Source organism: Mycteria americana, chromosome 1 (genome assembly GCF_035582795.1).
Source record: "Mycteria americana isolate JAX WOST 10 ecotype Jacksonville Zoo and Gardens chromosome 1, USCA_MyAme_1.0, whole genome shotgun sequence".
NCBI classification, from domain to species: Eukaryota; Metazoa; Chordata; class Aves; order Ciconiiformes; family Ciconiidae; genus Mycteria; species Mycteria americana.
Window position 1 is genome coordinate 10,692,269 of NC_134365.1, and position 26,020 is coordinate 10,718,288.

At 39.6% G+C, this 26,020-nt stretch overlaps 1 protein-coding gene across 1 annotated transcript in view; it reads left to right on the top strand.

The window, feature by feature from the left end:
• The first annotated feature begins 431 nt into the window (after positions 1 to 431).
• PCLO (piccolo presynaptic cytomatrix protein) overlaps positions 432 to 26,020 on the top strand; it is a 389,706-nt gene continuing 364,117 nt past the window's right edge. The window contains exons 1-3 of the mRNA XM_075491522.1: positions 432 to 673; positions 6,758 to 8,012; positions 19,917 to 21,299. Of these exons, the coding sequence (XP_075347637.1) occupies positions 432 to 673; positions 6,758 to 8,012; positions 19,917 to 21,299 (2,880 nt within the window). The remainder of the gene's footprint in view (positions 674 to 6,757; positions 8,013 to 19,916; positions 21,300 to 26,020) is intronic.

Below are 26,020 nucleotides of genomic sequence, written 5' to 3' on the forward strand. Positions count from 1 at the left end.
GGAGCGGAGCGGAGCGGAGCGCAGCGCAGCGATTCACGGGTGGCGGCAGCCGACCGAGGCGGCGGGGGGGGCTGGGGCGTGCGCGGTGCCTTTAAGTGCCGGGGCGCGGGGCGGGGCGCGGTGTGCGCGGGGGGAGCCGCGCGCCCGCCCGCCCGCCCGGAGCATGCGCTGCGCGGGGCGGCGGAGCGCGGCGCGGCGGGCGGGCGGTCGGCGGCGCCGCACTTCCCCGGCAGCCGCGGCGGCAGGCGGCGAGCCCGGCCCCGACGCTGCCCCTGCCGCCGCGCCGGGCCGTGGTGGCGGCCGCGGAGCCCTGAGCGCCCGCCGCTCCGCCCGCTGGGGAGCGGGGCTGCGCGCCGGCGAGCCGCCCCCCCCCCGCCCGGTCTGCGCCCGAGGGCAGAGGAGGCGAGCGGGGAGCCGCGGCGGCGGCGGCCATGGGCAACGAGGCGAGCCTGGAAGGAGGCGAGGGGCTGGGCGCCTTCCCCGAAGGGGCGGCGGCAGCCGGGGATGGCGGCGGCCCCGCGGCCCCCTTGCAGCGCCTGGTCCCGGCCGGGGTGGAGGCGGACCTGAGCCAGCTGAGCGAGGAGGAGAGGAGGCAGATCGCCGCTGTCATGTCAAGGGCGCAGGGGCTGCCCAGAGGGAACCTCGCCGGCGCGGAGCCGCCTCCCATGCAAAGGCATGCACGGAAAATCTCCCTTCTCCCGCTCCTCCCTTCCCCCCTTCTCCGTCTCCTCGCGGTGGGGCGGGGGGCGAGTCGCCATGCGATCCGGGCCCGCTGCATCGGGAGCAGGCGTTGCGTTTTGCTGGCTGAGGGAGGGAAGGGGGCGGCTGCACGAGTGCGGACACTAGGATGGAGCCTGCACTCTCCAGGTTTTCCCACTCCGATGGTTTCTAATAATAACGACGGTCCTCGGTTCCAGGGGGCTGCGCCCTCTCCCCTTCCCTCCCTTCGCACCGATCCGGAGCACGGGTAGTTTCTGTGTCTAGGGAGGGGAGAGATTTGCAGACAACGTTTCGGTTTTCTCTGTGCGTGTGTGTGTGCTTTACGGGGCTGGAGTGCCCCGCAGCTCAGAGAGTAGCCACGGAAGCTCTCCCCGGGGCTGATGGGCTCTGTAAGCTGCTCTTTCTGGAGAAAGAGATTCTTGTGGAATCTTTCAAAGCTTTGGGGCATAATGTATTTGCTAGCCATTACTCTGCCAATTCTTAACCTCTACAACTATCGTTTGGCTTCATTAAATAGTGATGGATTGAGGAGGTCTGTTTCAGTCTATTTTTTCCCCCTTATTTTTCTGCTCGGTTTTTTTCCTCCCTTTTTTTGTTGAAAGGGGAAAGAGAGGCGAAATAATAGATGAAATTGATTGCCACGGGATTCAGTATTCTGGATAGCGTTGGCTTTACCTCGTTGTGCATCTGCGAAGGCTAGGGTGATTTCCTTCCCCTTCTTTCCCTGCCCCTTAGCAAATTCACTGCCCAACGCGCAACAAGCCCCTGCCGGGCCCCGGCCCGGGGGCCGGGTCGCTCCGCGGTGCCGGTGCCGGTGGCGGCCTGCCTTCCCCGCCCGCTGCCCGCCGTCCGCCGTCGCCGCCCGTGCCCCTGTCCGCGGTCCTGAACCGGCCGGCTTCCCCCGCCCCGCATCCAGGGCCGGCGTCTCTGTTGCTCTCCGTCTCTGGGGCTGGGTGTGTTGTTTGTCTTGAAGGAGGATGCTGAAAGGAGCCTCCCCGACTGACTGTTCAACACGGTTCTTGTGTATGGACCTCACCCTAGATAAATGCATACTGAGTTTATATAATATCAGGTTTATATAAGTGAATTCTAGAAGAAGAGAAGCAAGGAGGGTGGGACCAAATTCATCCTTGGGCAAACTACTGAAGTCATTGGGATTATACCTGAGATGCCGGTCTCCATTTTTTAAAACTGGAAATCAAATCTTCCTATTTTATGTCTTGCATAATTATTAAACAGGTATTGACACTGTATGTGAAATATAATTTTCCATTCAGTTCAGGACTCTACCCAGCTTCTATAGTTGTTAATGGAAAAAAAAAATCATATTGGTTAGTTCTGTGAAACTAAGCTCAAAATCCCTTTTGTATAACAGTCTATGAATAAAGACACAAAGACTTTAAAAGTTTATTGTTTCATGCTAATGTTCCAGTAAAAAGTAAGATAAATGTCCTTGAAAGATTTTAGAATAGGCTAAACTCATTGCAATGTGAATATTTCTGCATTTATAAATGGCTGCTTTCCTACAAACACATTTATGATATCAGAAACTACTTTGATCTTGTTAGTGTACTATACTTTCACTCTCCATTTAAAGTAAAGGCACTCTGTATTTGTGAATTGCAGCCTTTTAACTTTTAGTCAAAGCTGACATTTGAACATTCAGTGCAATAACCTATCAACTAGCTTCTTTTGTGGGGTTGTAGCAGTTCCCATCTTTGTGCCTGTCACACTGTAATGAGGTTACTACTTGTCTCTGCTCTTGTGTTTGTGGCTTTACTTGCTCCTCATGCACACCTCTCTTTGCTGTTGAGATCTACGAAGAATGATGGGAATAATTATTAAGAACCTGATCCAAGCCCTTGGAGTAAGACTCTTGTAAGGACTAAGGATCAGCCTCTTCCAGACTTCAACTTAAGTAAAGAACTAGCCTGCTGAGACTCAGATTCCTTAGCTTCAAGCTTTTTTTTTTAGTCTGTGTGGCCAAGGAAGTCAGATGTGGAAAATACCTCTTAACTGATGCTCTACAACTGTTGTTCCAAACAGCTTTTTTTTTTTTTTTTCCTAGTGTGGCTATGCCAGTCCAAACGTTGACTGAAACAGTGATCAAAAGAGGAATTCTGGCTTTCAGTTTATATAGCCTTGCGTTATGACAGTGTCCCTATTGCATTGTCTGTTAGGTTTTTTTTCATGTTGTTAACTGGATTTTTCCTCTGTCATTTCCATTATAACGTTAGCTGTTACCTAGTCTTACCTGAGAGATATAATTATTTCCTATGCTAAATGCTTTCATTCCCCTCCCAAAGTAACTCAAGTCTTGAAGTGTACAAATTCCTCGTGTTTGATGATATCCTGAAGTAACAATTTTTGCAACTACAGACTTTTTAATAGTAAGTAATGTATGTACCAGGAAACGTAGTTGCACCTTTACCACCATGAAATACATTCTGTAGCTTGTAGGACTTCTATAGGTTTTGAGCTTTTAAGTCTTCAAAAATGCAATAGCTAAATAAATGCAATTAATATTTATTATGCATTTTAATATAAGCATTTAGATCTAGAGCACCTAAAGTGAACTGCCTAAATCAACTGTACCTTTTTAATTTTTTTTTCTTTGAATGTTTTATTCTCTAGGTTCCAGTCAGAGTTTGGGATGCTTAGCACCTATGGAAATCATTCTATGCTATTTCAATTACCTGTCTTCAGAAAACTCATGGTTAGGAAGTTTAGCTGAAACATACACAGTCAATTTGTAAGCAAGTTCCAGTTGTTCTAGCTTCACTGAATGATTCTGTAACTGTGTCAGTGTCCACTTGCTGAGGAGTTGTTCACATCATCTGAACAGATCAGATGACCAAACTGAATATATGAACCATCTAATGCAGCTGGGTTGGTTGGTTGTGGTTTTTTTTTTTTTTCCCAGTTCATTAAGTTGTTCACAATAGACATTAATAGAAAAAAAATTGCTGCATTTTGAGAGGAAATGCTAAGAAGTCTTACTGGGTGTCACACTTCTAATGTATGTTTATGGTGTATTTTCCAGAAGAAATATGTATTTTTGTTAATGCCATCACTCTACTGACTTAAAAAAAAAAAGTTAGCCGCCATGAGTATGTGTAAGCTTATGCACATTGTGTCTGTAGATATGAAAAGATCTATCTATCTTGGAGTTGTGTAGTTATTGCGCTTCTCTCTAAAACTATTTATATTGATGAATGGGAAGAAGACATGCCTTTTAAAATAGTTTTTTATAGTTATGGCATTCAAGAATTCAGTAGTCTTTTTGTTAAATCTCCTCTTGACTCCTAAGTAAGCTTTGATTTGGCTGTAATATTCATGTAAATGAATAAAGATGAACTCTGTGAATCAAGGCCAAAGTGAGGAGAAACATAGCAGCACAACGAAAAGAATTAGGTGAGGGAGGACTAAATTATTTTTGTTGAGTCTGGATTGAAGACTTTAAAACAATGGTGGGTTTTTCATGATTCAAAAGGCTTAAAAATAAGAAAATTTTTGTCAAATAAAGACAAGATTTTTTTGAGGATTTCTGATTCTCCAGATTAATTAAAATTGTTCAATGTCAGCCTGTAGCTGGTTGTAAAAAAGTTCTAGAAAAGAAGGCTTCAACTTCCAGCTAGCTAAAACTAAATGGAACAAGTTCTGGCTTGGGACAGAGGTAACATTTCTCAAGAAGCTTGTCTTTTCAAGTCTTTTTCTTCCACGCTCTGTCTCCATTGCTTAGAAACGTTATGTATAAAGACAAGACAAGTCTGGTCTTCAGAATACACCAGCAGCCTTGCAGAATCACCTGGATGTTTTTATTTCCTAGATTCGTGGGTTTTAATCTCATTTCAAGTCCTGACATCTGATCAGGTGGAAATTTATGGAGCACATTATTTTGATAAAAATGAAAGCTGGAGGAGAACTCTGTTCCAACAGGGATCCACAGTTACTACTTCTCGTTAATGCCCAAGTTCAATTTCTAAAAACAGTTTTGTTTGTTTTTTTTTCTTCCACCTTCACACTGTAAGGTTTGGGCATAGTATGCCGTTTCCTGACCTGAGTTTTGATAGTACCACTGATCCTTTTCTTTTTTTCCCTTGTCACTCTTAGCTTTGTTGAATGAAGCCTTCCAACATTTTGAACACTTGCAAACATGCATGCTGGAAGTATACTGGACTGCCACTAATAGAATAGTTGAAATGTTTTCCCCTAGTAGGCAGTACCTCTTCAGATAAACCTAGAGTGCTTATCTAAATAGCAAGAAACAGAACTGCAGATAGACCTACCTAGTTGCTAAATAGAGTATAAAATTGTTCTTTTAACAAGCAAAAATGCCAAATATTTGAAGGAATTAGATAATCATTGGGGTTTTCTGAATTATCCTCTTTATGAATGTTAATCAATGTTCACTGACACCAGTGGGAACACACCTGCTCACTTCAGTGGGTTCCAGATTAAGGTTGTAAACTTCCCAGTATTACGGCCAATAATTTTATAAGAACGGGGAAGGGTAAATGGAGTTATGGAAGGCTGGAAATAGTTTGTCCTTCACAAGCATTTCATGTGGAAATTTTTAATTTACAAAAACATCAGATACAAGATTGTGAGAAAATCACATGTTGTGAGAATTACAAGCACAGAAATGGCTACCACTTGGCTTTGTCCTTTTATATTGCCATTGCCAGGTATGTAATGAAAACTCAAAATATTGATCAGAAATAATAGTAAACCCATGGTTTACTATTAACACTAACAGTGTAAAATATATTTTTCAATGTGTCTACTATATATGATTCTGCAGACTTCTGATAAAACTCTTAAATAGAATTGTGCATTTTAATTTTATTTATTTATTTTTTTAGTTAAGGAATACAGTTAAATGTAATGACTGATTGTTTATTTTGCTCATGAATGCCCAAGAAAAAATGCCATGTCTGGAAAAACAAGATCACAGTTAACTGGATCTCTCAAAGTGAAAACTGAAAATTTTATATTTGCAACACTGTTGTGGCACTGAAGAGAACACCGTATCTTCCAGCAAAAGCACGGTGACAGCACCGAATAGAATATTTTACTACATCCTTTAGCAATAGAATTGAATTTCCTTCAGGTGCAGCTGAGTATAGCAACAAGTAGAATACTATGCCATGCATGAAGACATGATCTTGATTTTGGTTCCTACATTCTTAGTTTTATTTTCTCCTATATGAAAGCACATATGTTATTGTTAGCAAAATGTTCTTGTTAGAGAATTGGGAAAAATCCCTATGTAATGAGAGATTTTCTTTTTATTGCTGGGCAATGTGAATTGTTGGGATGGTGCTGTGAGGAAGCTCTATAGTAGTTCTATTTCAAATGAAAAAAACAGCTTCAGGACTAATTCTGTGAATTGCCATCTGTCTGATTGAAAATTCTTCTGATTTGTGAGTGGATGGGTGGCAAAATAAATACTTTGAAGAAAAGCATATGCTTTTTAACGTACCTAGATTTTAGGAGTTTAAGTCCCTGCTGCATATTGAATTGTAAATATATCCAAATTTTGTACAAGTAGCCAAAACACAAGTACATAAACATTTTGTGTTGTGCAGTGTTTTTCTCGTACGGCTGTGCTTTGATCTGCAAATTTTGTGACACCTCTGTTTCTTAGTCTTCTCTGTCTCCTCATGTTTGTATTCCAAGGGATAGAGTGGAGAGTTAGTCATTTGGATTTAGGTAAAATAGGAAGTTGTGGCTTTGTGTTCATCAGATTTCTGAAGAGAAAATTACCTGGTTAAACATTGTTGTTGTATTAGATTGTTTTCTAAATAATAAATCAGTCTATGACTGAATGCTTGTATAAGCCTTTATAGAACAATAATTTTTATTTAAATACTTTTTACATGCACCTTATAAGCCTTGGTCTTGCAAACACTTAAGCACCTGAGAAACTTAACAGCGTTACCAGAGCACTTCCAGGGTCACAGATACATCTTCTTTTGTCTAAGTTTTCTACTACTCTGCATTATTTTAATTTTATTACATTTTCTGTCTGCAGACATCCTGAGCTTGATACAAGCCACCATCCCAGGCAGCCAGGTAAGCCTCCAGATCCGGGACCACCAAGTTTAAGTAAAAGCAGAACAGTAGATGTGCTGAAGACAGAACAACGGGCGCCTGGACGGAGCCCTTCTTCTATTAGTCTAAGGGAATCAAAATCCAGGACTGATTTTAAAGAAGATCAGAAGCCAAGTATGATGCCCAGTTTCCTCTCAGAAGCCAATCCATTGAGTGCAGTCACTTCAGTTGTGAACAAATTCAATCCTTTTGATTTGATATCAGATTCAGATGCAGCCCATGAAGAAGCCGGTAGGAAACAAAAAGTTACCCAGAAAGAGCAAGGGAAACCTGAGGAGCAGAGGGGCCTTGCAAAACATCCAGCTCAACGACAGTCTCCAAAGCCAGCTGTTCAACAACAAGGACCTGTCAGACCTACCCCCCAGCAAACTGAGTCTTCCAAACCAGTGCCTCAGCAGCAGCAGCCTGGGGAACCAAAGCAAGTTCAGAAACCAGGCCCTGGTCACCCAGCAGACTCTAAGCTAGAACAAGCGAAACAACCATCCCAGCCGCGAGGACCACAAAAATCTCAGCCCCAACAGTCAGAACCAACGAAGCCTGTTCAGCAACAAACTTCTGCAAAACCTTCATCAGGCCCAACAAAACCGTCACCACAGCAACCAGACAATGCTAGAACGTCATCCCAAGCACCACCTCCCACAAAACCGTCATCGCAGCAGCCAGGACCTGTAAAACAACCATCTCAACAGCCGGCACGGCAAGGAGGTCCTGTAAAGCCATCTTCTCAGCAAGCAGGGCCTCCAAAACAGCCTTCTCAGCAACCTGGACCTGAAAAGCCATCTGCTCAGCAAACAGGACCTGCAAAACAACCATCGCAGCCTGGACCTGGGAAGCCAGCTCTGCAGCAAGCAGGGCTTGCAAAACAAGTGGCACCGCAAGCAGGGCCTACAAAACCATCTTCTCAGACTGCAGGGGCCGCAAAGCCCCCGGCACAACAACCAGGACTTACAAAACCACCAGGCCAGCAACCAGGGCCTGAAAAACCCTTGCAGCAAAAGCAAGCCGGTGCAACCCAACCCGCTGAGTCCACCCCAAAGAAAACCTTCTGTCCTCTTTGCACGACCACTGAACTGCTGCTGCATGCTCCAGAAAAAGCCAATTACAACACGTGCACACAGTGTCGTACTGTAGTCTGCAGCCTGTGTGGATTTAATCCTAATCCTCATATAACAGAGGTGAGTAGTTTTTAAACTGATGTTCGCTACCAGAGCACAAAATTAAGTTTACCTTCCTTATGCTGAAGCATCAGATATGTTACAATGTATCATCATGATCACTTAAAGCCTTAACAAGTTCCGTGAAAAAAATCATGCTATTTGGGAAAACTGCTTACAAGTAAAAGGGGTTAAAATTGTGGAAAAAAGAAGGTAATGGTTCTCTGTCTGTACAGTGTTTAGAAGCGTGTTCTCATTTCCTCATATAAAAAGAGGAGGAACCCCAATGTGACATTTTGCCATTTTGCTTGATTTTAAGCACTCACTGTCTATGTTTGTAATCTGACCACAATAGTCATGTGCTAATATGTTTATAAATAAATAAAAGTTGCTGCTATAAGAACTAACTAAGCAAAAAAAAAAAAAGAAATTGACTCTTCATAGCCCCAGTGTGTGTTTTGGAAAAGGATGTGCGGTGGATTTGCTTTATAACTGTGTGAGTGTTCATTAGCTGAAAGCCTGAGTCAATGAGTTTTGACTTGGTGATACTCAGGTTATTTCATTCTTGTGGGATGCTAAGAAAGAGATCTCTGTGGACTATTTCTAACCTTGATCACTGTTCTTACGGTAATTATATAACATAGAAATAGCATAGAAAGAAATATTAGGACTTCAAATGAACTTATTTTAACCTGATGTTTGCAGTAGCTTGATTTATGTGCTTATACATATCCTTTACTTGCTCTGCGTGGGAATAAGGCTTCATATGAATGTCTGATCTCTTCTTATTGCTTGAACAGCTTCTTATACATCCTGATATGCTAATTTTAAATTTGCAATGTAGTTTGGGTTTGTTTTCAGTACCAACACTTTTATCAATTTGTAGAAATTGAAGCATAGCAGACCTGGCACCAAAGACTAACTAGTGATAAATAGCTAGAAGGGATATTTGGGAACCTTATTTTTGTCTGTTTTTTGGTATTAATTTAGCTGATCAGAGATGCTGATAGGAAGAAGTACAGACTACTTCTGTATTTTGAATCTGACAAATAATATCCCTAGGTTTAAAATTGAATCAAAGAATCACTGAGGCTGGAAGGGTCTCTGGTGATCATGTAGTCCAACCCTCTGTTCAAAGCAGGGTCACCTAAAGCAGGTTGCTCATAGCCAGTTTTGAATATCTCCAAGGATGGAGACTTCGCAGCCTCTCTGGGCAATGTGTTTGCTCAGTACCACAACAATTTAAGAACATTGCTAGCAGTTAGGTTTCTTCTCAGTGCAAATGTTTATTAGCAATACTTTTAGGTGTGTAGCTGGTAACAAACAGCAGGCTTTTTGCATCCAGCAAGTATATTATTTATTGATTTGTTGTTCAAATTGCAAATTTAAACGTGAAAGACTAATTGCAGTAACCATTGGTGGCACATTGTATCATTTAGGAGTGTAGCCTTTTGTTTGAGTTTAGGGAAATTCAGGATTGAGGTAGTTGGCATTCATGCTTGGACTGGAAAAGGAGTGACTTGAACAGCCGTGTGCAGAAATTTCAGAGCATCTGCAACTAACCGGGTGCTCAGATTATATTATCAGGGTCTGTATGAGGGAATGTCATAAAGCATGTCATTCTGGACAGTTTGGGGTAAAAAAAAAGATATATTTATGTATAACAGACAAGAAATGTGATGCATTGATGTTAAAGTCGAAGAGGAACTTCTGTAAGAAAACTTTACCTTCAAGTTCCGACAGAATGTTTTTAGACCAAAATTTCTTACATTTATTTGTGGGTGCTGAATTGTTTATTTCCATAGCGTGCTGCTGGGGTCTCTTGGAGCTCCAAGTTTGTCTTCCTTTAAAAACTTCAGATTTCCTATGGAAACGGTCAGCAACTTGGTATGTTCAAATGAAATGGATTTTGAGAGAGAGAGAGCGAGAGCGCGCGTTTATGTAAGAAGATCTCAAAGCATTTGGAAATTCCATGAATAATTACTAGTTTTTGAAGCGGGTACTCTATAAGTGTGAAATTCAGGACTTTAAGACAATAAATACAGCTGCATTTAAGACTAACTGATTGCATACATATGTAAAAGCAGATTTGAATTTCATATTACACATTGATATAAACACAGGATATGCATTTATTTCGTGATGAAATCGTTTCAGTAAATGAAGGTATTGGACGTCTAATTTATTCAGCTATTAGTTCCAATCTCCTGACTCCCACTCAGACTTTTCTCATTTGCTCGGCTTTGCACCACCAGCTGTCTTGCTGAAACTTCATTGTGGGTGTCCTGCTCCAATCTGCAGTGAAGTGCAATGAAAATCACATCTGACTTTATTACTGAGCAGTTGGAGCAAAGTGATAGAACCTGCTCTGGCACATACAAAAATTCGACTTATTTCAGCTGCAAAGGTTCCTACTTGAGTTATTCTCAAACTTTACTTCTAGTTTCCCTTTCCTTTCAATATTTAGATTATTAACAAAAGTTTCTGATTCCTCCTTTACAATAGTTTACACATTTCTTCTTGTCTAGCATGAAAACCATGGTTTGTGTCTTAGCTCTCAGCTTTCTTGATTATGGTGTGAGTTTTTTCTTTTGGCTTCTCTTAGTTTGTTCTCCTAAAGTGTTATTGACCACCAGTCTTTGTCTCTTACCCATGCACTTACTGACTAGATCTTCACCTCTTGTTGTTATACTTTGACTTTTCCTGCTGTTCTTTTTGCCAGGTTTCATGATTCTGTAATCCTGTGTTGTGCCTTTACCATGCCTGTTATAGCCGCTGTTTTTATTGCTTATGTTAAAACACATTACTGATTGGAAAGCAATAATTTCAAATTGGTTGTGGGGAGAGTGAAAGGCATTTAGTTAGAAAATAATTTATATTACGTTTGTTCTCTAACATTTTCTGCTGTACAGCTGCTTGAACTACCTTCTTAACATAGTCTTCTTAGAAGTTTCTTCCAGGATAGTTCAGTATTCATAACTGAGTGAATTACTTTTCCAGTACAGATCTTTCTAAATTTCTGTATTCTATATTTCTAGCTGATTCTGGAAAGAATATAGCAGGCTTTACAAACTGGCTCAGGAAGTACATTGCATGCATTGTAAAACCATTATAAAAAGTACTGATTTTTTAAATTTTTATTAATTCTCTTCATTTAAACCTCTATTTAAAATGCAGTAGTACATGCACACTGTCTGTTTTAACTCACTAGAGAGAACTGTGTAACTAAGAGCAGAAAGTGATACCTGTATTGTCACAAGGTCAGACCCCTTGAACTATTTCTCTGAACCATCTGACACTGTGGTCCCCCTGGGGAAAAGGGGTAGTTGGTATCTTGGTTTTGTACAGCAGTCTAGAGAGAAAACACACCATACATAATGTGTTCAGTAACATATGTCTCTCTAATCTGTCTAGGTATTCACACTCCACTCATCACCATGGCACATGACTGCCTAGCAACAGTTGCATAAAGTAATGGAAAAAATTATATAAACAGGTTTGATGACTGGTACTCTATTCCATTTTCCTTTCACATACATCAGAACCTTGTAGCAGGTGTGTATTTATTTTATTACATGGTGATTTATTTTTCTCATTTTTTTAAATTTTATTTTGCCAAAACCACTTCCATGAGCCATTAGCAACAGAAACCAGCACTTCCCAAGAAAAGATTTAGCCCTCTAGAACATTTGGATAGGAGTAGGCTTTCTGAAAATGAGCAAAGATATCTGAGGGACTATGCATTTTGTTCAACACATGTAAGGTTTTTGATAAAGCCAGGCAAAAAGCATGAACTACTATAGTTAAATGTAAATGATCAGTACATATGCTCGACAACTGGAGTAAATTTTCATCTCTGTGAACTAGTTATTGGAAGATACATACAACACAGACTCAGCAAGGGTTTAAAGTGTAATAATAAATCATTACATTCTTTATGATGGACATCTGTAAAGTTGATGATCAAGTGGCGTGTGAAAGCTGTTAATGTTGGAAACTTGGCTGTATGTGAGCTGTGCTCCATGAGCCTACCCTTGATGAGTATGTGTGCATATATGAATGCATGTCTTCTAGGTCATTTTTAGGAGGGATTCTTTTCATGCATTTTATCTATGTTAGTCCGTATTTCATCCACTGTTTCAGTATGCTTTTGAGAGACCATTTAAAATTAGTCTTGGAGCCAGGTGTAATTTTTTACGTAGATACTTGCTGAAAATTGCACATTCAGGTAATGTGAAGCTGTGTATATTGATGTGGGATTTGTTTACTTGCCAAAAGCTCTTCTGGATGGAGACAAAGTGAGTTCTAAAAAATATTTTATTGGTTCTGACTGTTTGTGAAACAACATGTCTGCATCAAAGTTCACTTAATCCTAATGGAAAAAAGAGGAGAGGGGTAAAAAAAAAAAGATTGAGTCTCCCAAAGTGGAGTGTATAATTTCAGATCAAGTGGAACATTTTACTGGATTTACACCTTTATTTTTCAACTCAGCAGGAAAAAAAATTTTTTTTAACCCAATCTAAAAATATTTTCTTGGGTTTTGTTGTTGTTATTGTAATTTTTTGGGGGGAGATGTCTATTTTTTTTTCTATTTTAGTACAGCTAGGAATTTTTCCGTATCTGTTGCTCTGGATACTACAGCCTTGATTTTTTTGCTCTTTCTTTCTGCTTCCATTTTCATGTATAATCATATCACAACTTCTGGTGATTTAAGAGTATCATGATTTGGTTCAAACCTTCATAATGATTTTTGGTATTTTTATCTGGTTTTATTAATGTCCTGCATCTCCAAGTGTCCTAAACAGTAGCAAATACTTGGGCGTGAAGTATTTTCAGTAACTAAAGAGAATTTAAGCAGTCAGAAATACATTCATTTTCTTCAGTTATTATCATTATTATTAGCTTGTACAGGGAAAGGAATATATAGTAATTTAAAATACTATTCATATAAGGAAGATGACTATAATTCTTGTGGTGAATCCAGATAAGTTTTGCTTATATTTACAATAAAATTAATAGAAATTACTCTATTAAATCTTTGATGTTTATGTGACAGTAAAGGAAGCTATTGATTGAATTGAAATATTCCCTGTGGTTTACAGTCTAGACCCTGCTGTGTTGTAGTAGTGCATAAGAACTAGAATGCAACATGGACTGGAAATGACATATAAACAAAAATAAAACTGCCATCACTGTGGATAGTGACATGCCACAAAGTCTGAGCTTTTTAATACCAGGAAAAATAGCTTTGAAACTGTACACCCTATGTAAACTTAGACTTGGGGGGGATATTCAGGGTTATATAAGTAATGCAAAACAAAATGGAAAAAAAAATTAAGGGCTTGAATCTGACTATCAGCTGTTATAATCATAAGTTGTAAAGAAATGAGTGAAAAAAAAACCCCAACAAAACTCAAAGCTTTTTTTGACTTTCTCAAAGTATTTAGATATCAACTCTTAATGTGCTGAAGTAAAGGTAGAGGTGTTCTGTAAAAGAGGATGGAGTTTAGTCTGGGTTCAAACTGATTAGCGAGCAGATTCAAACAAGCCTTGTTTAGTTGTCTTTTAAAAATGATCAAAGTTTGAAATATTTCTGTGTGAAATATTTGCTTTGGTCCAAAGAGTACTTGGTGTGTTCCAGTGTTACTAACACTGCAATTTATATGGAAATGGAGATTATTCACAATTTTTGTGACGAAGTGAAGTTAGTATAGTTCCCTTAGTTCTGCCCCTAGCTAGAACTGCCACATAGGCATTTGGGAATATTGTAAAGATCCTCAAATAGAAGGGTTATGGTAGTACAGAATATTGCTTCTCTCTGTGGAATATTCTTAAACACACTCCCACACTGTTTCTGTTGCAGAGGAAGACTATGTGCCTATATTTCTTGTATTTCTGCTTTACATTTAGGATTGGATGTATTAATAGTATTGATGCCCTGTGGATTTGTCTTTTTTTTTTTTTTTCTTCTTCTTCTAAGAAAGGGGCAGAACATAGAAAGCAGCAAGCACCTATGCATGGCAAATAGTTTCTCAATATTTTAGTTGGGCAATAGTCTACAATATGTTGGATTGTTTTCTCATTAGCCCAGAAAACTGTCCTGTCCAGTTTTTAACACAAGTAAATAATAAATTAATCTGCATAGCTAAAGATGTCAACTGCAGCGAGCCATCTGCGCCAGCATTGCTGTTGCTCAGCAACTGTAATTTACTACTATGTTAGGCCATGTGATGTGGAGATGCTGTTTGCTGGGTAATCACCGGGCAGGAAGCATGGCCCAGCCCTGCTCCGACCAGACAGCATAATCCATTTTCAAATCCCAGCGATATTCACTCGGATGCGCTCTGTGCAGCACGGATGAACTTTGTTAACCTTTTCTTTGCTGCTGCCTTGCTTTGCAGTTATATTTTTTTTGTTAATCATTCATGTGTTGCCAGTATATTAAATCTAGATGCAGTTAATGAGAGCAATCAGCATTTGTTGCAGTGATGCATGATGCCGTGCACTGAGCTGTGTTTAAAAGTCTTTTTCCTTGTCCTTGCATGAGACATCTTAAACACATACTTGGCTGTAATAACTAACTTTTAGATATTCCGAAATACTGGTGTTCAAAAAAAAAAAAAAAAGTAAAATGATTATATGTTCACTATTTTGCTTTATGATTCTAATGATATAAGCTATAAAATAATAGTTCCCCAAACACTCATAGTTCATACGCAAGCTGTAGCTTTTTGTATTAGTAATTTTAGCAGAGTAGTAGAGTATGTTTTAAGATTGTGATAACTGCATAGCACAATTCATCCAGTAATGTTTTTTAGTACTTTTAAAATAGCTAAGTAACATTTAAAAATAGTATTTTAAAACGGCTATTTAAAAAGTTTGCTCAAACATTGGTTTAGCACCAAGCTACAGTGATTGTAACCGTTGCTGTGGTTTGTGGAATGAATACCTGGGGAACATCCTGCTGACTAGAACCTAGCATCGTTTTTGTGAGCATCTTGAGTCAGTGTTTCCTGATAAACTCCCTAGTTGCCTTTTATATCTGATATCTGAAAGGCAGGTAAATATTTATTTTGTAGCGATAAGCTGTTTGCCTCAAATGAGGATCAGTTGCATGCTGTGTGCAATAGTTATACGTTTGTTTCAGTGTAATTACTTCAAATAGCTGAGATCTTATTCATGGGAGGATGGTGTAGAAGGAAAAATTTCTCTAGTATTTCCCAGGCTTGTTTAGAAGACTTTTTCAGTTGTATGACGATGTACTAATGCAGTTTGTTCTGTGATAGGAGTTGATCTTTTTTGTTCATAACAGGATTTTCTGATCTAGTTTCTTGTCTCTTTACAGTATTCTACCACCCTACATGAAGCTGCATAAAATCATGGGCTCAAGTGCTTTATTTTTCATGTTTCTTTCATCATCTTGGCAGAAATGTCTGCTAAGAGCCAAATCTGGATTCCTCACTCCTCTCTCAAATTGTCAGGAACCAAATAAGCAGATGTGTGTTCAGACTAGAAACTGATTTTGTCGATAAAGCTTTGGGGCAGCGCTGAGCAATGTCAGCAAAGTCCATTTACGTATCTGTGGCAACGTAAAGGCTCTATAAATCTTTACATTTTTGTGGCGATGTAGAGGGATGTTAATATTTTATGCATATCTTAAAGTTCCTTTTTATAGTACCAAATGACTGGTCTAAAGGAGAATGAGACCCGTTCCCTTAGAACGCAGCTCTGTTCTGCAAAAGGACTGTTAAAATGGCTTCTGAGAGCTTAATTCATACTGTGCACCAGTAATTTTTATATGAAATATGTTCAGTCTGCAAGTCAATTTCTTTCTCACAGTACATCTGGAATCTTAGAATCAAGCTGGATTCTCTTCCTCCCCTACATCATCTGCAGGAATAGAAATTGAGCATGCCACTCGATGCACTCAATTTCTGACAGTTTTCCTATTGCTTTTGATGGGTTTGCATAGTTAGAACAAATCTGAATACTTTTGCAGAAAGGAATAGGCTCCAGATTGCCTTCAGTTGTGTTGGCTTTGTTTGGGATAAGGAGAACTGAAGTGTAACTCGTATTTGTTGTCGGAGTCAACTGTTAGATTATGAATGAATAAAGAAAGGTGAGCTATGGAACATGGTGCTATAATTTTCTTCAATGTAATTCTCCATGGATGTTGTTACTAAAACACTATGAATAAATTAATTTGGTGCTCCCAACTAGTAGAGTCTTTATGAAGCTCTTTTAACATGTTATGGCTGATCAATATATAAAATATATTTTAATTACTCGTTTGTTGTTATAAGGGCATATAGTTTCTACATCAGTGAGTTAGAAAGAAAGGTAGCACTTTCCGTGTTCAGTAGTTGAAATCTGAACAAAAATGCTGCATGAAATCTGTCAAATTTACAGTCCTAGTCATGACACTTAATGGCATGGGTCTCAGGATGAAGAAAATCACATGGATTACTTTTAGAAATAAGAGCCAGCACCCACGCCCATCTAACAGGGTAGAGATAGACAGCTTGGGGTCCTCAGCATCAAAGAAGAATCTCCTTTACAATTAGACAGGAACTGCAAAAGCTCAGGTGTTGCCCTGGAAACGTTTGCCTCTTAATTCTAGGTAGAGATATGAGAAATATGGAGAAAGAAACTAGAAAGTCACAGAACTGCTGTCCAGGAAGACCTTTAAAGATAGACAAACATTAGTATTTTAGGTATCTACAGCAGCAGTAAATTTTACTTAATCTCTCATAATATCTAAGAGCATCTGTACTTAACAGAAGCCTGCTCCCGTTAAAGTTTATGGAAGATTTCTGTAATTGCAATAGAACGAACAGGTCAGTGTTTGATACAAAACTGCATCATGTAGCGCACTTCATTTTGAACTCCTGCAGTTCCAATCACAGAACTACAGTTTGTGCAGTTTTGTATTTGTTTGAAGATGATGTGTGTAAGTTATAATGACTTGAGGGTTTTGGTACTTAATTCCTCCCACTAAAATGCATGGGAGGAATTTTCTGTCTAAACCAGAAAGATTTAAAAAATAATACAGTGAAGTAAAACTTCCTACATTTTCCATTTTGAAGTTCAGCTGTAGGAGTAGCAAATTCATTTTTAGTTTTAAAGGCTTCAGTTTAACACCAAGAGTGTGCGTTTGTGTATATATGCATATAATTTTTTTTTAAGATAAGGAAAAAATAACAGTTGAGAGTTAAGGTTTTGTCTTCTGCACAACATTGTGTTGAAAACTGTGGTATGGAATTAACTTTAGTTTGGACTCCAGTTAGGTAGTAGAATCAGACTGGACCAGCTGCATGTTGAAGACAAGCCTAAATGCTTATAAATGCAGTTGGAATCTGGACACCTTAAACATAAGAATTATTCAGACTACTTATTCTGTAGCCCCACCCAACGCTACAGCTACTTTGTTTGGGGCCTTAAAGGTGTCATAGTGACTTAAAATTAGATTTCCTGGAAGCTGAGTGAGAGCAGGTGGGCACCTGTTACAGCCATAGTTTCATCTGGTCATCTTACTTCAGAGTACAGCACTTTCATTTAAAAAAAAAAAAAAAAAAAAAAAAAAAGGAAAGAAAGAGGCAAGTGGAAGTGTCAAAAAGAAGCAGGAGCAGTGAATCACTATGAAAAGTGCATTGTCCAAATCTCTGTAGAAGTTCTGTGGCTAATGGGAAAAGACATTCCTCACTTAGGCCCACTAAAAAGCTCCTCACAGGATCCTATTTTTCTCCACTGTAGGGGAGAGCCCACCTCCCTAATATAAGTAATCTTAATCACTTTGCCAAAGCCAGACAGCTTTTTTGTCACAGCTGAGGTGCATGTTCAGAGTATGTGGCTTAAGTCTGGTCTTTGATTAAACGTAAATCTTCTAGAAAACCTTTAAGAATTCATCCAGAAATTGTATTAATATGTATCTAATTAAATAAGATTACTAATATCTAAAATCAGGTGTCATAAGTCATTTACTTATTGCAAGTAATTGTCCCTTGGACAGGGGACTTGTAGGTGAACCGATCACCCATCAAACAATACGGGAGTTAAGCTAAATGTAATCTTTGCTCAGGTCCTCTGTGCAGTTGTGAACTTGATTCCTTTAATAATTCAAAGCAGAGCTTAAACAAGCGTTCCAGTTTTGTTTCAGTTGGTTTCACTTTTTAACAGTCATTTGCTATATGGGTTGCAAGTAGATCAGAGAATTGTTTAAGCAATATAAAAAAGTGGCACTGAAAACGCAAGACAAAAGCAGCATTATTATGAATGGTAACTTGATTACTGTGAACTTACAGCTGGGGCCAAAATTGGGCATCCCTTTGTGAAGCTGTTAGTAACAGCGAGTTGATATTGCAGAGTGTGTATATACCATATTTATCAGAATAATTAGAATAACTGTTTTAGGGAACTGCATCCAACTGTTCTTTTAATTTTTGCTGCTGGAAAAATACAAGGCTGGCAAAGCACACCAAAATAACGAATTCATTGCCTCAGTCCATGACATCAGAGTTCTTTCCTTCCAGTGAGCTCTGATATTACGCAGACAAAAATCTTTCTTTGCATGTAGTACCTCCAGATTCATCCCATGATGTATGGTAGAGATTTCAGACCTGAGTGAGAAACAGGATCCAGAAATCCTCACCCTTAGGGGAAAAGATCTGAGTGTTATATTCTGTGTCCTCCTAATTGCAGTTTCCCTCTGTTGCAGTCGCGTGTGCAAATGCCATAGCTGGTACCCTGCGTTTCACGTGTGGACTAAAGAATAGAAGTAGAGCTACAGATGATGTGCTTAAGTATCTACTTGCAGGTGTAGGCCCAGGGAACTCTGTTGCCATATTGAATGGCATTTTTGCTGCCTATAATGTTTCTGCTAGTGATGCAAAATGTGGCAAACGGCACGTGATGCTTCCTGACCACGTGTTGCTTTAGCCTATTTGAACCTTCCTCAGATTGTGAGGCTTTACAAAAGCAAAGGTAGGGATGACCAGTTATCATTATTGGATTTTTCTGTCTTATTAGAAAATACAGTTTCCCTCTCCTGTAATGCTTCTTGGGAAGGAGAAAAAATGTTTTAAAGTTGTGAGATACTAAAATTGACAAGAAATATGGGTAAATACATTATTTGCCTTATTCCTTCTCCTCTGTGTTGAACAGAAGAACCCATTGTATACAGGTGTACAGTAATTACCCTGGGAGCTTCTTTTAATAACAAAGGAATTTTGGGAAACCTAATCATAGCCCTTAAAATGCCATCAGGGCTTAGGCAAAGCTCCTCACTGACTCCAAATGAAGACTTGCCCTCAAACTGGTGGTAAAATGTGAGTCTGTGTAATATATGGTGTTCATTAACACACCTCTGTGCCTAATGCATTGGATATACATATACTGCCAATACTTGTGCCCTGTAATTTAAACCATTACCAAAACTGTAAGCTGTATGAAGAGCTTGATAGATGGATGCTTAAAGGTAATTAGGCATTTACTGTGTTTTAATTCTGATTATTGTTTTCTGTCAGTAGACTTGATGTGTCAAACTATTTTAGCAGTATTTGTCTTTTTTTCTCTATTCTGGCAAATCATTGCTATAAATGAATCACTGCTGGGTCCCATGAAATTCCAATGCATTTTTTCATTCTGCTGGGTTTTTATCCTCTAATATTCAGCTGTGTGTAAACTGAATGTGAAGTCATTAGAAGCATGGGCTCAGCAATAGCTCGAATCACAGGAATGTGGAGAATGAAAAAATCAGTTGAACATGTTAACTGCAAACCAGTATTAGTGGTAATATTTCTCCCTTTTTACACAGAAGTCTGAAATATTGCAACAAGCCATACACTAGAATAGCCTATTATTATGTTGATTTTATTAACTTTGTCTTATCTTAATTATAATACCTTTAAAATTATTTTTTTTCTGCAGATTAAGGAATGGCTCTGTTTAAACTGCCAGATGCAAAGAGCGTTAGGTGGTGACCTAGCACCAGGTCATGGTCCCGGGCCACAGCCACCTCCACCCAAACAGAAGACACTCATTCCACCTTCAACAGCTAAACCACCTCCCCAGCCACAGCCAGTTCAAAAGAAAGATGCTTCTCCAAAACCTGATCCTTCGCAGCTAGCAGAATCGAAAAAAACCCTGCCACAGAAAAAGCAATCGTCCTTGCCTGGGTCTCCTCCTGTAAAATCGAAACAATCCCCTGCTGACCCTACTGAGATCTCCCAGCAAATAGGTCCTACTCCAAAGTCTGATCAGACCAAGCCAACGCAGGCTGAAGATAAGCAAAAACAATCCAGTACACAGAAGTCTACGACGGACACTGTGCCTACCTCTGCAGCACCAGGGCTGAAACAGGATTCAGCAGGTCCCAGACCTCCACCAACTCAACAGAAAGTGACAGATTCCCCAAAGCCAGAGCTTGTCAAGCCATCACAGGACACACATCCAGCTGGGGATAAAGCAGATTCCAAACCCCTTCCACAAGTGTCTCGGCAGAAGTCAGATCCCAAGCTTGCATCTCAGCCTGGGGCTAGACCAGATGCTAAAACTCAAAAGCCTGTCGAGCCAACACAAACAAAAGATGATCCTAAGAAGTTACAAACAAAACCGGCCCCAAAGCCTGATACCAAACCAGCTCCCAAGGGCCCACAAGCAGGGGCAGGTCCCAAGCCAGCGCCAGCGCCTCAGAAAACTCCTGAGCAATCAAGGCGTTTCAGCCTTAATCTGGGAGGCATCACTGATGCCCCTAAGCCTCAGCCTACAACACCACAAGAAACAGTTACTGGGAAACTCTTTGGATTTGGAGCTTCAATCTTCAGCCAGGCCTCGAATTTAATTTCCACAGCGGGTCAGCCCGGGTCTCAGACATCGGGGCCTGCTCCGCCTGGACCTGCAGCGAAGCAGCCCCAGCCTCCGTCACAGCCTCCGGCCTCTCAGGCAGTCCCCAAGGAGGCTGGTCAGGCTCAGCCTCTTCCAAAAGCTCTTCCTGTAAAGAAAGAAGCCAAGCCTCTTATGACTGAAAAAGCGGAGCCATCAAAAGCAGATAGTGTTTTAACGACTAAAGGATCTGATTTAGAAAAGAAACCTGGTATGGCTAAAGATAGCAAGCCTCAGGCTGCTGAAGCTAAGAAACCTGCTGGGCTGTCGGAACCGGAAAAAGTCAGCCAGCCTAAAGCGTCTTGTCCCCTTTGTAAAACTGGACTAAATATTGGTTCTAAGGATCCTCCCAACTTTAATACATGTACAGAGTGCAAGAAAGTTGTGTGCAATCTCTGTGGATTTAACCCAATGCCGCACATAGCTGAGGTAAGGTGACGGAGTTTGTATTTGCCCTGTGTTCTTACCTGCAGGCTCCCTGCGCTGTGGAGACCAGTCTGTACCTGATTTTTAGCTATTAAACTGTTGAGAAAAATTGGAATGTTTCACCATCTGAGGGCTTTTAAAATTAAGTATCTGTGTTGTATGAAACATGGTCGGTAGTCGAAAAGTATTTCCAATGAATTTTCTGCAGATTAAGAGAGTCTGGTATGGCTGGTTGCTAGGTTTTTGAGGCATAAGCAGATAGTTAATTATGGCTATGAACTCTTTTGAAATTGGTGCTACTATAATACAGCAAACTACTTTCAGTCCATTATGGGATAAAGTTCTTTTTCATATGCTTCAGTATTGTACGTTAACATGTGCTTCTTTAATCAATGCCCCTGGTTCAGACAATTATTGAATGAAAGAATATGTTAATGCTTAGTTATTCCCCTTCCTTCCTGTTTAATATATCCCTAAATTTATTCCGTTAATCTCATTCTGGCTCTGGAGTCTTTGCACATGCTGATGTACTCATTAGGAAGGCTGAAGTTCGAGTTATACCTGTGTGGTGAAATAGGTAATTTTTTGGTGTGAATAATGTAAGGTTCACAAAGTCGCTTCATTCATTAAGGAGTGTGAGTTTGAAAGTGCCTTTTCCATGATTGCCCAAGACAGATCCAGCAGAGCCAACTTATATTTAGAAGAATTAAGCAACTTATTTTCAACAGTTTCCTCACATTCCACGTTTTTACTCTCCTTCCCTTCTTTCTCGCAATTTTTTGGCAAGGGGATTGGAAACTTTATACTAGCTTAACAGAAAGGTGGAGGCATACCTTACTTGCCATATCAATTTGGCAAGTTCAAGTCATCAGAAGCAGACCACCTAAAAATGCTTGTGAGTGATTTAAATGTGTAAGTTCATCTGTGTAGCACGTGAGGAAAGTGGCTGTCAGTGTTGGGTTTTTGAAATCTGAATGAATAAATTAGAAATGGCTCCCAGGGTTAAAGGTTATCACATCTCTGCCTTAAGGTGAGAACTAATGTTGGGAGAAATAGCAAGTTGCAGGGAAAATATTGCTTATGTTGTCTTCACATGCTTTTTTTGTGGGTTGTTTTCTGGAATATACTATCATTTGAAAGGCATTTGTCCCACTATAATAAGCACATTTTATCTAACTTACAAATATGTTGTTTACTGTCTCTGTGGTCATTTAGGTCAGAAAGAAAGGTCTGAAGACACAGGAAGATTGATCAGTGATTGAAAGCCAGGATTCAATTGACTTTTAATGTTGCTTCTGCACGGAATTCCATCAAACACATTCCTTCATCACTGTCCAACCCCCTGCCCCATACACACACGCATGCATGTGTATGTACACACACGCATGCACATACACACACGCTTATTTAGGTTTTAAATGTGAAAAATGCATATGACTTTATCCAGAGGCACTCTAGTATGCATGCATAGAATACCACGTGAAACTAGATGTATCAGTTCTGTTGAAACACTATTCTAAAGTGACAACTACGCAAGTCCTGGTGCATTAGTTGCCTTCTTCAGAGTTGACTTAGGCGTGATGGTGTGGGACTACCTTGTGGTATGCAGATTTATACTCTGTATTTCTTCTGTTTAAGATGAGAAGGCTGGTATTCTGTTTCTTTTTTTCCCATCGTTGTTATTGCCAGAGGATTCTCTCTGTTTCTACTCTTGGGAATATGCAGAGCTTGAAATACTATTGATTTTCTGTAGTCTGACTTCCTTGTGCCTTTCTTTGCCTCTTTTTTTGGCTCCTTCTTGCATTTTCTTCTTCCTTATACTACACATTTCCATCTCTGTCCATCTTATCTTCTTTTTTCCAATCATTTTTGCTAAAAATTGGCAAACCGCCTTTGCTTGACAACAGGAGGTAGTTGAGGAAAGCCTGACTTTCCTTTTCATGAAGATGGGAGACAGAAGAGGGAGCTCATCCGCTCCTCTCCCAAATGAGCTGTGTAAATAATGTATTTAACCTCAGATAGCAATTCTGTCCCTGTATGCACTGTATATAGTGTATACCTGTTACATGACAGAAACATGATGACGAACAAATAGTTTATGCTCACTAGCATACTCTTTTCCTCCATCAAACTTTTCTAACGTGTTGAGTACAGTTTTGGAGGTTTTATTTACTCGTCTCTCTATTTTTTGGAGGGTTAGGAAGGAGAAATAGAAATGCTTTTTAAAATTGGTCTTTCTGGTGGTTTTCTACCTAATTCTTTTATTCCTATATTCTGCATTCAAAGAAAAAAATATAATTCCAGAAAGCTATATTCCCTCTTGGTCCCAGAAAGTGTTCTGGAACAACAAATGTAATGGGTATTTTACAGTTTTGCTTTGGGGCTGCAGCTATATCACAGTGATTCTACAGTTGCTTATGCATTATCTGTATATTGTTGCCTCAGTAATGGCTGAAAATGAGTTGACTTTTATTGACTGAGTGATGGCTGAAACCTTGTTGCCAACAAAGCTTTTATTGGGCTATATGGTAAGAGTCAGTCCCACGGAGCAAGGAAACTGGTGTTTCATTGACAAATACAGAGGAGCATCTAAATTCTGTGGGCACTTCTACCTTCAGATCTTTCAGCAGGGAATGTCTTGCAGGCAATGTGTTGCTGTACTGCAGACATGGCTGAGAGTACTTTTAAGGGAAGAAGGTGCTTTCTTAATGGCAGTTGTTTGTTCTTGCCTGCATGTGACAGAAATAACTTTCAAAAAAGTCTTTAAGCTGCTGCAAACAGTCGGTCCTCCAATAACTCCTCTTCTGCAGGAAATAAGAGAACTAGACTTTTACCTAGTCTAAATCAACAATATGCTATTTACTTCAGTGAAATTATTCTGATTTGTGCAAGCTGAGAATTAGGCTAGAATACTTTTTCCTAAAATGGGCTGATTGTTCTTTTTCTCCCTGATTTGTTGATCCAATAATCAAACACTTATTTACTCAAATAGTAATTTATCCATGAAGCAAACAGCCACAAATGATTAAATAAATGACACTTGATAGATTTCAAAGACCCACAGGACCATGTGCACCCAGTGCATTAGCAGACTCCTTATTCTGCCATTTGCTTAATAGGGAGGAGCACTGTTTACCAGCTCTGTAATTAGCTTTCCAGCTCAGGTAGTTGGAAGCAGCTCTATTTTTAGTAACAAAGCACAAGATCGCAACTGCAGAAGCCAGAAATGAAGTGTGTGGCAACGACCATTTTGTGCATTTAAAACTCAGTGAAGCTGTTCAGAATATTGAACAGGAGCAGAGATGGTTGCCTATAATGTAATTACATTGAGGCAGCAGGGTCAGGAATATGGAACCTGTGATGAATTAATGTAGTAGTAAAATAAAAAAGAAGATTTAAAAACTAAGCTAAGGAAAACTAAGGTATCCAAATGTTTAGAATCTGTATGGGCAACAAGAAAGAAAATAGTCACATGTTATGAACAGAAAGAGCTCAAAATGTAATGTGTGTGTATGTGAGTGTGCTAATGGATTTAATCTAATAGAACTGCCAAGGGAACAACAGAAGCACTTTTTAGTCTACTGGTAGCTATAACATTATCTGGAAAGGTACTTGGAAGTAAAAAATGTTCCATGTGTGAAATAAATTATTGGGGCTACAGAAAGGAGAGAATTGTTTTGAATAGAGAAGGACAGGGAGGACTGGGGAAGGGCAGAAAAAACATCGTACTGCAGACTTGCTAAGGATCTCTTGTTTGAAAAAGATGTAATCTGTTAGAGATGTGATCAGAATAGATAATATAAACAATTTCACATAGAGTGATGTTTCTTAATATATTTATTACGGAGAATATTGTCTGTATTAAATTAATTGACATGGGTGGATATGATAGCAGGAATCTATAAGCAGGAGTCTATAAACAATGAACTTGATGGTTCCTGTCCAATCCATATTCTTATATCATAGATCTTTTTTAAAAGTAGATTTATAACCCACCGAAAGCTTTTCTGATAACTTATTTTCCCACTGTTATTTTTTAGCCCAAACTAAATAAATATTTTTTTTCTTCTCCTCACATACTATGGAGAGAGGGAAAACCAAAAAGATAAACTCATTTTCTAAGTAAACACAGTGCTATCATTAAACTCAATAGTATAACCAGGTTAAAAATGGTACATTGCTCTTCCAACAAGAACTTCTAGAAGTCACAGTAAATAGCATTTTGGAACTGCTATAAGCCTCTCTGGATATGAGGGGAGCTCTCTTGTCATGGCATGTTGTCATGTACCTGAATACATCTTGGGTTCTTGTCATATACCTGAATACATCTTGGGTTCTAGCCTCCTAAAATCCTGGAGATAGAGTACTGGCACAGGTGGGTCCCTGATGTAAATAATTCTGGCAGTTTCTATTTTTCCAAACTTTCACTGATATCTAATTGCAAATGGAGTGAGGCCCTCAGAAGTGTGTGACCCATTATTCAGGCTTTAATATTAGGCTTTAAAAAAATAATTTAAAAAGACCCCAAACCTATCCTAAGTGAAACAAACCCTGCTATTAAAAGCCCAAATGTGGTTTGGACTTCTTAAAGCAAGTGTGCAGAAACATTGTAAAGTAATGAACCATCTATGATTTTAATGAAAATGCCTAAAATGGTGTACTGCATCATCTGAGGTGATACCCGTTGTCTCTCTTTAATTTATTAACAACTCTGTACTATCATG